Genomic DNA, 11,949 nt, shown 5'->3' with positions numbered 1-11,949 from the left:
GTCTCATACATACAGATGCGTATACAAACATCTGGATATACTGTTTGCTTCCTGCCAGCCTGCTCAAAGGACAGAACATAGAAAACGAGGAGCCAAGCCGAGCCTCTCCCTCATCTTATTATGACTAATTGAGCATCTATCTCATCATGGGCAACTCCAGCCTTTCCCTTCTTATTTGATCTTGGTCCTTGTATTCTTTTAAATTTGTTTTTAAAATAAGATTGTGTGCATGAAAAACAAATGTTTTTTTCTAAGGTGATTAAAAAGTAATAAATTTTATAAATTGCAGGTTCGTACAAGCAAAATACACATAGAGTTGGGATCATGAAGGAGGGATTAAGCGGGATATGGCCAAATCCGACTCTTGAGGAGGCAAAAGAGGAGTTTACTGGATAAGAGGATTCACACTTTATTGCTAAAAGCAGTTGAATTAGGATGCAAAACATTCATTTCGGAAAGTGGTTTTGTCTTTGCATACAAAACATTCATTTTGGAGAGCAAGACGAAAAGCCAGGCATTAGTCGAGAAAAACTGATTGATTACTCTTGAGTTGCACAACTCCTAAAGAAAACATGCATGCATGCAGAGGATGGTGACAATGATAAATGCACAAAACATGTAGATGTTCCGGCAGTTAAAGACCAGAGTACTCTTGATTAAGTTGCTGGAAATTTGACTCTTTAAAGAAAAATCCCATTCCATGACATATTTTAAAAGTAAATTGTTGTAGTTTGATAATAATACAACCTCAACCTGCCTGTTCTAAAAACCCAGAAAGATCATTATCCCAAAACTAAGGTAAGGTAAGGTCATAACATTTCATTCCTAAACCATAAATTATGTTTTATGCTTTGAAGAAGCAACAAAAAATATGACAAGACAGTTACACGCTAGTCTCAGCAGTCAATACAACTATGAACTAACTACATTATCAGTAGAACCTCCTGCCACCCAAGTGTAAGTAAAGATACAAGAATCAGAATCCTTCACCTGAAACCAAATTTTAAGTATAACTTTAACATTAAAAATGTTTACCAGATAATTAATACATCATTGTCATCACCAAAAAGATGGAGAAAGTACCCACTCCTCCTATAATACCATTTCACCAGAGAACCCCTAAGACCTGACTGCTCTGCTCTGCAAATTTCCAAAACATAACAGTTTCAGTAATCAAATCATTAGAAAAATACATCAACACAAAAACATCAAACTTACAAATCAAATCATTCATTCTCTTCCGCTGTTCCTGCTTTAACATCAACAGAGAAAGTATACTCCTGATCGCACCCCATGTAAGAGTCGCACATGAAATACAGAGTAAAGCTCTTCTTCCCTAAAGCATCACTCGGGGCAGTGATGTTATCAAGCTTCACCTTGGCCTTCCTCTGCAACGAAACCCTCTTGATTGCAAGCAACTGGTTGCTCTTTGTGTCACCAACCACCAACCACCACCCCTCCTCTTTCCCTTTCGGATACCTCGGGGCATCCACCGGTCCCACCTCGGTCCTACCCTCCAAATCCCTTTCAAGAGTCACCACCATAGTGAACTCCTCTCCAGCCCTAATGTTGTCACCATCCACCACATCATACGACAAATCAATATTAGGAAAACGGTTGCAGAACTTTGCGATATCCATGAGCTGAGGATCCGACATCTGTAAGAGCTCCCTTCTCTCATCGTCCTCCATTTCCACCAAGTCAAACACAGTCTCGATGCTCCTTCCAGGGTTTTCTTGGCATCTCTTGGCTAGATCTTTTGTAAAATGAGGCAGCTGTAACAGAACAGAGTCTCTCTCCCACATGCCTTGTGTCACCATCTGGCTCACTTCCATGGCCAGAAGAGCCAAGCTAAGCCATCCGTTGCTTGAAATAACATCAACCATGGCCTGAAGCAACCTGCTTGCAGATAGCACCACTTCTTGCTGGTCAGAACCCAGATTCCCACCAACCGTTTGTCTAGCAAAGTGAGCTTGAAGCAGTGCATTCGCCTTCACGTGTGGGTCCGCGTATTTCGGGTTCTCAAAAGAAAACCTCTGATGATGGATCAACCTGCGTATCAATTCCTCTTCTCCAGGGCGTACCGGAAGTTGTTCATACTCTGAAGCAGAAGCCAGAATCTCCAAAAGCCCCTTCAACTTTGTCTTGGTGGTCAAAGAAGAACTGAACCGTTCTATTGTAGTGTAGCTGATGTAATAATAAGAAGCAATCATACCAAGATTCAAAGGGGAAAGATCATAATCATCTTCAATCGTAACACATTTACTCGCTTCCAAATCGCTTAAAGTGTTCTCCACAAGTTCAGACAGGTGATCCGAGAGATGCCTTTGACTCACACCTTGAAGATTGTAGTAATTCGGGTTCTGTGTTAGCCTCCTGTACATGAATGTCCAGGTCAGATAATCAACAGCATCTTGCTTGTTGGCAATCACTTCAACAACCACCTCAGCATTCAGATTATCATGTAGGTGGTGATGCAGATGGCTTTCAACTGGGAATGCTTCGAATAAGAACTTCTTGTAGTATTCCTTACGTGGTGCATGACAAAAAATGACACATTTACCAGAATTGTCCACAAGAGGCCGACTTGCATGGCCCATCATCTGAAGAAGATCAGTAACTGGATAATCAGTGTGTGCGTTTTCCCGGCCATCATAGTACTGTGTTCCCATAACCACCACCAAATGAGCACGAAGAGAAACCCCCCAACACATGGTACCACTCATCACACATACCTGAATACAACCAGTTTCAAACAGTGTCCTGACTATATCTTGGTCAGTTGTTGTTAGACCCTCATGCAGATATCCAACACCATATACCAGAGTTTCCTTCAACATGGGTTCTTTAATCCTCTCAATAAATGGGCTTATCTCATTTTCAGATTGAAGTAAGAACAAAGGCTTCTCTCCATTCTCATATGTACTTTCAGCACTCGAGTATGTCATCAGATCCACAGCTGTTAACCGCGCGTGTTTCCTTGTGGGAACAAAGACGATGGCTGGTTTTCCATTCTTGGCATGTTGGACAATAGCAGTGTAAGTAGGCTTGCTCATGGCCTGCATTCTGGCTTCAAAATTAGCTATGTCTATACCTTGAATATGGATTTCCAAAGGTACAGGTCTAACACCTGGTGGGAAATTGAAAAGACCATGTGATGTGGCCCCAATCCATTCCCCTAAATCTTTGGCATTAGCAAGTGAAGTGGATAGTGCCACTATTCGAATGTTATGACCTTGACTAGCAATGTATCTCATCCTAGAGACAATCACCTCCAACACTGGCCCACCTTGACCCCCAATCAAATGCAACTCATCAACAATAAAAAGACTTACTTGCTGAATATGCTTTCGCTGCTTCCATCTACGAGACAAAGCATCCCATCTATCAGGAGTGCTGATTATCACCTGCCCTTTTTCAAGAAGCTTCAAATCTGTGGCTGTTTCCCCAGTCAACTCACACACCCTCAGCCCAAGACCATCTCCGAATTTCTTTTTCCATTCGTTATAACGCTCCTTGGCAAGTGCTTCGACAGGAGCAATGTAAACAGCACGCATGACACCCTCTGAAACTTTCTGATGGTTCCTTAAAACTGCAAACTCTGCACATATGGTCTTCCCGCTGCCAGTTGGAGCAGCAACCAACACATTGTCATCAGTGTTGTAAAGTACTGTGAAGACTTGGGTTTGGACAGGGTTAAAGTGTTTAAATTCGTGATAAAGTGCTTCGTATAACGGATTTCTCAATGCAGTCACAGGAAGTGGCTGCAAGTCCAGCAGCTCCGTTGGTGGAGGGTACTTCTCCGGTAAGATTAGGTGGCGGAAAGAAACGGGCAAAACAGACAGGGATCCAAGCCATCTGTCCGAGACAACCTTAATAAAGTACTGAGGTGGCAAAGGTTCATAAATCGGGACTGTGAAACTCAAAGTGTGGTCCTCGTCAATGTATTGTTTCTTCAACAAGAAATACTCATTATGGAGTATGTATTCTCCATCATTATCTTCTACAATCACCCAAAACGGCTCCACATACCCATGAATCCTGTCTTCCCACTGAAAATCTGGAGTGATAGTGAGTTCCACCCTCAAGATGGTGCGGGTGATTGGTTGAACATGTGCTGCAAGATTAAGTTTTGGGAATTGGTGAATGCACTTGTGAAGATTTCTCCCCAATTTAGGGGCTCGAACAAGCTCTCCCAGCTCCTGTGATGACAGATCATAATACCTTTCCCATGCCAAATCCTTCTTCTCCAGTTTCATCAATATGTCATTTTTAATCCCGTGAAATTGACGTAAAGGGGTTTGTACGCTCCAGATCCTCTTGTTAATCATTTTGCACAAGTTCAAGGCTTTCTCGGCTAACTGGGCCCACCCTCTTTTCAATACAATCTCAAAAAGAGCACGCATAAGACGTCCCGCACTCTGCAGAATCAAAGTGTAACTAAAGTTAGAAAAAAGAATATCATGGGAGTAGAAAGAAAGAAACATTGATAAATATGTAAGAGATAAAACTAACCTGAGTTATGAACACCATGTCAGATGTCAAAGAAAGTCCTTCAAGCTTTAACTGAGAAATATATGCCTGGAGTAGGACATTGATCTTTGCACTGGGTTCTTCCAAACTTTCCTTGATGGGAATAGGAACACGGTCCAAAAGCTTTGCAAGTTCCATCTTCTCATCTTGTCTTACTGTTACATATTTGAACTCCTCACTCAGTGAAAATAATCTGCAAAGCTCAATATCACTCATGGTGGGCTTCAAATGCTCATTGTAAGTAGCAATCGTTCCATGAGTTATGTAGTAGTAACTTGCGATTCGACCCAAATCAGTAACCTGAAAATACCCACTTTTTCTATCATACTTCACCAGATTGTTTTTATCCAGTATTGTAGCTGCAGAATGGACCTGCAAGAAACAGTAAATAGCAGTATTTTTAGACAGTATTGTTGCAGAAGAAATATTAATGTGGGGTAAAAAAACATACCAGATCGGCTCTCCTATCCACAAGTAAAAGATCTCTTGTCAGAGCATCGGCTGATAAACCATAAAGTGTAGGGTTGCGCACCATACGAATGTATAAATAAGTGTAACCAAGCCAATTGAGGGCTTCTTTTGCATTCTGCACGGTTCCAAGGACTATTTCTGCATTCAACTGATCAGCCAATTTGGACACAAATTGACTTTCAATAGGAAGCTGTTGATTCATCAAGGAAAGATAGTACTGCAGCTCACTGTGTCCAGTTATAATGATTCCTTCACCATAAGTATCAAACTGTGGCCTCCCTGCACGACCTAACATCTGCATGACATCTAGAGGACTAAGCTCTGTCCAGGCTCCTTTTTCTGGATTATAAATCTGGGTTCCTTTGATAATCACAGTGTGGGCTGGCAAGTTCACACCCCATGCAAGAGTAGCGGTTGAAACAAGTACTTGAATGTGTCCATCAGCAAACAGTTCCTCAACAAGTTGACGATCAGCCCTAGCCATTCCTGCATTGTGAATTGCAAGACCATAAGGCAACAGATCCTTAAGATCATTGCTTTTCACCAGCTCAGTATGTTCATGGAGAATTTCACGACTTGCACTATCTTCTTTCAAAAAGATCCCCAGGGTGTCATTCGCAAGAGCTGTGTCTCTAATTGCCCGTGCAGTCTTTGTTGTCTCTTTCCGTGAATGCACAAATATAAGCACCTGATGCTTTCCAGCCACTCCAATCACCTTTTCATAACAAATATCATTCATCAACTGAAATCTCTGCAATGGCTTCTTTACTGTGATTCCAATATATTGTTGAGCAAGTGGACAAGGTCTGTAACTATTGTCAAAATGAAACAGGCCTTTCTCCAAGTCAACTCGCATAAATAACGCAACATCATCATAATTGGGAAGTGTTGCAGATAGCCCAACCAACCGAATATGTTCCTTTGTGGTCTCAATTTGTCTAACAGTTCTTGCCACAATACTCTCCAGAACAGGTCCTCTGTTATCATGCAGAAGATGAATTTCATCAATAATTAGAAGCTTAACAAGTTGAGTGTAAGTCCGATCTCCGGATTTTCTAGTGATAATATCCCATTTTTCTGGAGTGGTGACAATGATTTGTGTTTCTTCAATTTGTTGACGGGTCAAAGACTGATCTCCACTCAACTCCATCACAGTGACACCATAGTGCTTCAAACGATTGGACAGGTTACCAACAACTTCAGCAACAAGGGCTTTCATTGGTGCCACATAGACAATCTTGTAGTCATTGTGGTTGAACGTACCATCCTCATTCATATGCAAACCTATCTGTTGCAGAATTGTGAGCATAGCAACATTGGTCTTCCCTGCTCCAGTGGGGGCACAGAGTAAAAGATTGTCTGCTTTGAACAGAGCTGTCTCATAAACTTTACTCTGAACCCTATTTAACTGATTCATCCCCTCAAAAGCTGGTTGTGCCCAGCTTGGCATGGTAGAGATCTTTACAAGCTTCTCATCAGGAGCAAGTGGTTTGGGTTTCAATGCTGGCACATGAACCTCTTCGTACCCCTTGCTGTGATTTCTGTAAGAGCCTAAAGGAAGCTCACACTTCTTATTTGCCATCAAAAGTCCACCTTGCTGAAACGCAATGCTCTCAAGATCAAGCAACTGTCTTTGACCATTTAACCAACCGTTCTCAGCATCCCTGTCAACAACATCCCTTCGACCACGATCACCATTTCCACCACCACTCTCATCCTTCAACCGCCTTGCTTCTTCTCTTATGCTTTTCTCCAAGTTCTTCTGCCTCTCTTTTGCTGTTGCCCTTGTGGCATGCAGTTGTTCCAATATTGCAGCCAAATCAGGCCCCAGTCCCATCATTTGTTCTTCAATTTGCTTCCTTTGTTCTTGATCTTCAGCCCTTGCAAGACGGGTACACCACACAATCTTCAGTCTGTTCCTCAAAAGGTACTTTATCAGACTGAACTTATCAAACTGAAGATGCACCAATAGCTTCGTTTCGACTTCACGGTCATCACCTTCTTCAAGAATCTTCAGTACCTCTTCAGCAAGCTTCTGGCTTTGCTGTGGATCAATCTGCTGCTCATAAGCCTGGGAGATCTTCCTCTGAAGCCAATAAGCATCAATGTCCTGTACATTAAGCGTCATACCCTCATTAGCTTCTTGTGAGTCGTCATCATCCATACCCCCACCCATTTGCATAGCATTGTTCCCATCTCTGTCCAAAACATCATCTTCTTCCTCGTCATCATCTTCCTGTACAATATCAAGATCGCTCTCTTCATCATCCTCTTCATTCTCTTCAAATTCAACAGCTACACCAACATCATCATCAAGAGCATCTTCACCATTTGCAGCATTAGAACCAGCAGCATCACCGCCTGCATCTTGAAAATCTGTTATAAGCCTCCCAATAGAGACTAACTGGTCAAACACCTGGCTCGGTATAGGGTTTAGCAATTTCTCAATATCCTTCTTCTTGTCCGGGTTCTTCAAAGTATCATTCTTCAGCACAGCCAATATCTCATCTGCAGCACCACTGACAATATTCAAAGGCTGACCACCCAATTGTGTCTGTATGACACTAAGCATTGCCTCATATGCAGCTCGAGTTTCTTTCGTCTTTGGCTGATAAACACCTTCCTCTGTTGATGTAAGGACACTCTCTTCTTGAAGACGCCGCCTCTTGCTCTGTCTGTTATTCCCAGCTTCAGCAGAAGCAAGTGATGATGGTTCACGTTCCTTCTTCTTCTTGGACTTGGTGATTTTCTCATCCAACTCTGCAGGTCTCCCTCTGTAAGCACGGTCACCAAAACTCTTGGGGTCTATCTTCCCATACAAAGACTCAGGCTCCCCAGTTGGCTCATGCGTATCTCTTGGCCGAGAATCAGTTGTCAACACAAGGCTCGAGTTGGCTCTGTATTCATACTGTTTAAACCGGGCATGCGCCTCAGCACCACCACCTAAATGTGCCATCTCTAATCAACCAAGTCTAGTTCGACAAACCCTACAATCACCAAAATCAAATCGAATCAGTCAATCAAGCATAATAAACCTACTGTCATGATAAATATACAACTCCTCAGGGAGATAAACTCTACATCCACCGATAAACCGGTATACAAAAATAAATTACCACAAAAAAAAGCAAAATCTGAAAAAGTCCTTAGGCAAATGAACAAGTATCCAATTCAATAAACCTTATAAATCGACAAATAGTTGTACAAACCAGGTCTCGATTCCATTCAACGAAACCACGCTAGAAAAAACCTATAAACACGACAGTAAATAAAACTAGGGTTTTAGTTTTGAACCAGAAGGAACCAAGTATGAGATGGACTAGAAGAACCAAAGGGGATGAAAACATACCAGTATCCGGATATAAAATCCTTGAGCGGCGAGATTGGAATGGAAACTACAAGTTTTGAAGAGATGTTTGGAGATTTATATCACACGGCGTGAGTTTGTGAGGAGGATCGACTGCGAGGCGGTTTGGGAGTGAGCGTTCAAATGCACCGGCAAGTCTGGACTGATCGTATTTGCTTCTCATGCGGATGCGGGTGGGCTAAGCCTAAAAGGCCCAAAAAGATCTCGCTTAATTTTCCATAAACCCACAAACCCACATAGGTCTTTTTATGAAAATGTTTTAGAAGAAGTTTTATCCGGAAAATTTTTGTGATCGGAAAATAAATCATGTTGTTTGATTGCACATCTGACTGACTGTGCTAAATGATAAAAGATGACCATAACACCATGTTATTCTATTTTGTGATGGATGAAGTTGTTGAATAATTATAAAAACATATAGAATCAAAATTACACAATAATCATTTAAAAATTCAAATACAATTTGTCTTATAAAGTAACTAAATATAAATCAATTAAAATCCAAATAGAAACATACTGAAATTGAAAATAACATATTAATTTGCATACAGCTCTAAAGTAAATCGGGCGAAAGTTGTTTATTAGCAATTTGTTCACGCAAAGTAGTCATATATTCAACGACTTCTTAACCTCATTCTATATTTTGTGTGTTTTCGTCCTTAATTCCTCCACCATGCACATCATGATTAACCATAACGTTCTCTTCAAAATTTGCAAATAACTCATCTTGGATATTATATTTCGTTATAAAATTATAGATCGTGACACAAGCAATGACTATGTCTCTTTGTATCTGAAAATGATAATGAGTCGTTTGTTTTAAGATTAGGAATCTAGCCTTCAATACACAATAAGCACGCTCAATAACATTTCTAAGTTGTGCATGAGCATGATCGAACCTTTCTTCTTTAGTTAAAGGTCGACGTCCTCGAAATTCTACTAATCAATACCTAGTGTCACGGCAAGGAGCCATGAACCCGCAAGTGTTGGTATATGCGGTGTCACAACTTTGATTAGATAATAAAACTTATATGTAGGTAAGTGACATTTATTATATAAAGAATATAGATAATAAAACATAGGGAGAATTTCATATATGCCCTTGCTAAACATGTAAATATCGTATTTGCCCGACCTAAACTCTAAATATCGTATTTGTCATTATTAATATTTTTTAATATCATATATACCCAAATCTATTTTTTAATTATTTTTAACATTTAATAGTTCTTTTTTTATATTCTCAAATCACTATAATTAAAAGAAAAAAATGAATGGACCATAATGCCCCTAAATCTTAAATCCCTTTTGACTAAGCGGATGCATTGGTCTTATTTCTCCCGCCCCTAAATCCCCAATACCATGTGTGTCGCTGTCGATCGGCCGGGAACCTCTATTCGCCTCCTAGAGAAACCGAATAGGTGATGGTTTCAACGAAATTCTACCTTCGATGGCCACTAAGGAGCGACATCTCCGGCAAGCTCGAAGCCCTTGTTGGGGTTTTCCGTCAGCCTTATCGGCACCCATCTACTAGGAACAATTTCTAAAAAGGAAAAGATATAAATTTCAAATTTCTATGGAATTGAATACACAAATTATTAAACTTTCTGCAAAATTGAATCAAAAGTTGATGATTCTAAGAACACAACTCTCAATGGAGTTTTAATTAAAACTAGTCAAAGATCGATTTTAATGTCTTTGGTGTATGCTTGCAGGCTAAATGAAATAAGAAGCTAAAGGAAAGTAGATGAGGTGACGAGGGACTTGAAAATAATTGTGTATTCATTGAATGGTTAGGAACATTAAGACCAATTCTACAACTGCATTTTAAGATTTATACTGTTGTTTTCATGTTAAATACTTTTCTGATAATAAGGAGCGGCTAATTCATTTTTCTACATGTGAAATCTATAGGAAAACAATTGGTAGCTATCTTCCTAACACCAGCCCCCCTGAGACAGGTGAGGTTTCAAATCCTTAGTCTCTTGTGTTCTTGAATGTGCTTTCCCCTTTCAGTCTTACCTAATTCTTTTAAAAGTTCTTCTGTATGATATTTGTACTTTTATATATTTATGCGTTGGAGTTGATATCAAGAGAAATCCATGAGATGCATTAAATTTACAGGTCTTTTTTGTGAGGAAGATGATGGTGGTCTAATTCAATTGGAGTTGATATCAATAGAAATCCCTTCATAAATAATGTTATATAAACTGTGATCTCTCTTTTCATCTTCCTGATGTGCCAGTTAGCTTCCTCTCTATGTCATCCATTCAATAACACGTGCAAATCCTTTTTATTGGATGTGTGTTATTCTGTCTTTCAACCGTGGGATTGTCATAGAGTTGGGTATCACTCCCATTGTGACTTTTGGACTTGTTATATAGCTGTTGGCTGGCTCAAATATTATTGAAGTGGACAACAATGTTCGTGAGGATCATACACTACACCAACAGATTGATTTTTGGGAAGTAGGATTATGGTTGAAAATAGGATTAGGGTTGGATCGTATACCTAATGTGTGTGTGCGACAACAATCAACAGATGCGATTAAGAGGTTGCTATTGGAATGAAGTAGTAACAGGCTGCAAAAAACGTGAATATGGAAGCAGCGATCGTTCGTAATCTGATGTGAACGTGTGTTGTATTGGAATTTAGAACCAAGGGCATTATGGTCCATCCACTTTTTCTTTTAATTATAATGATTTAAAAATATAAAAAAGAATTATTAAATGATAAAAATAATCAAAAATATATATATTTGGGTATGTATAATATTAAAAAACATTAAGAAGGACAAATATGATATTTAGAGTTTAGGTCAGGTAAATACGATATTTACATGTTTAGGAAGGGCATATACGAAATTCTACCTAAAATTTATATAAAGAATATAGATAAACTTATATAAAGATTAGAAACCTGGTGAAGGAAATGGAAATCCAGTAGTCAGATTGAATGCAACTTCTTTCAAAACTCTTGAATCATATGTTATGCCCTCTCATCCAGCTCATACAAATGTGAATATCATATCAAAATCACAAATTTCTAATACATTTTGATAACATTCACTTTTTCCTCTTCTCCTATACCGCATTTGTTGATCAACGGGCACAACTACATGTACAAGAGTTCCATCTAATGCACATACTGCTCTGGAAAATATAGTTTTTAACTGTCTTTGTCATTCCGAGGCATGTCTTGTTGGATTAGGAATTGTTGGTATTATAATTCCTTTTGCAAAACACATCATGGCATTTAGGACCTCATGAAAAATTGATGAATGGTTTGTGTTGAGTGATGAAATCTTCCTTTAACTGCTCGAAAACGTTCATTATGTCTTATAACATGTAAAAACATAGTCATATTCTCTTCAATGTTTATTGTCCTACTAGCTTGCAACCAACTTATTTACGTAAAATGATTGCATAATAATACAAATGTCTCTTGTGCAAGATGCATCATATCATAACATTATGTAGGGTCCCCGTGTATCAAATCTTATGTATATGCATACCCGCTTGAATCGTTATCTCTTATTTTATGAATTTTTTTAGCTTTGGTCGGTTTAACGTCAACCA

The 11,949-nt window shown here is 39.5% G+C and overlaps 1 protein-coding gene across 6 annotated transcripts; it reads right to left on the bottom strand.

The window, feature by feature from the left end:
• Nucleotides 1-679: 679 nt before the first annotated feature.
• LOC145034347 (DExH-box ATP-dependent RNA helicase DExH12-like) lies at nucleotides 680-8,505 on the bottom strand. 6 transcript variants are annotated; one of them, XR_013678037.1, is made up of 7 exons: nucleotides 8,354-8,505; nucleotides 8,185-8,254; nucleotides 4,985-7,991; nucleotides 4,516-4,905; nucleotides 1,219-4,421; nucleotides 1,036-1,140; nucleotides 680-944 (listed from the first exon to the last, which is right to left on the bottom strand). XR_013678037.1 is itself a non-coding variant. In XM_078982736.1 (6 exons), exons 3-5 carry the CDS (start codon nucleotides 7,958-7,960, stop codon nucleotides 1,227-1,229), a joined length of 6,561 nt encoding a protein of 2,186 aa, XP_078838862.1. In that variant the 5' UTR covers nucleotides 7,961-7,991; nucleotides 8,185-8,254; nucleotides 8,354-8,505; the 3' UTR covers nucleotides 992-1,140; nucleotides 1,219-1,226. The 6 variants fall into 6 exon arrangements, 1 of the variants encoding a protein (XP_078838862.1); XR_013678034.1 differs by having other exon boundaries at nucleotides 680-990; nucleotides 1,084-1,140; XR_013678038.1 differs by having other exon boundaries at nucleotides 680-990; nucleotides 1,088-1,140.
• Nucleotides 8,506-11,949: the final 3,444 nt, after the last annotated feature.

Source organism: Lactuca saligna, chromosome 3 (genome assembly GCF_052625555.1).
Source record: "Lactuca saligna cultivar CGN05327 chromosome 3, ASM5262555v1, whole genome shotgun sequence".
Classification (NCBI taxonomy): domain Eukaryota; kingdom Viridiplantae; phylum Streptophyta; class Magnoliopsida; order Asterales; family Asteraceae; genus Lactuca; species Lactuca saligna.
This window is presented reverse-complemented; position numbering and strand designations above follow the sequence as displayed.

Bases quoted from the DNA above. Each gene is read 5' to 3' on its own strand.
- LOC145034347 (XM_078982736.1), bottom strand. From the start codon at position 7,960: ATGGCACATTTAGGTGGTGGTGCTGAGGCGCATGCCCGGTTTAAACAG. The intron at 4,906-4,984 runs GTATGTTTTTTT...TGTTTCTTGCAG, and splicing joins TGGATAGGAGAGCCGATCTG to GTCCATTCTGCAGCTACAAT. The intron at 4,422-4,515 runs GTTAGTTTTATC...TTGATTCTGCAG, and splicing joins ACATGGTGTTCATAACTCAG to AGTGCGGGACGTCTTATGCG.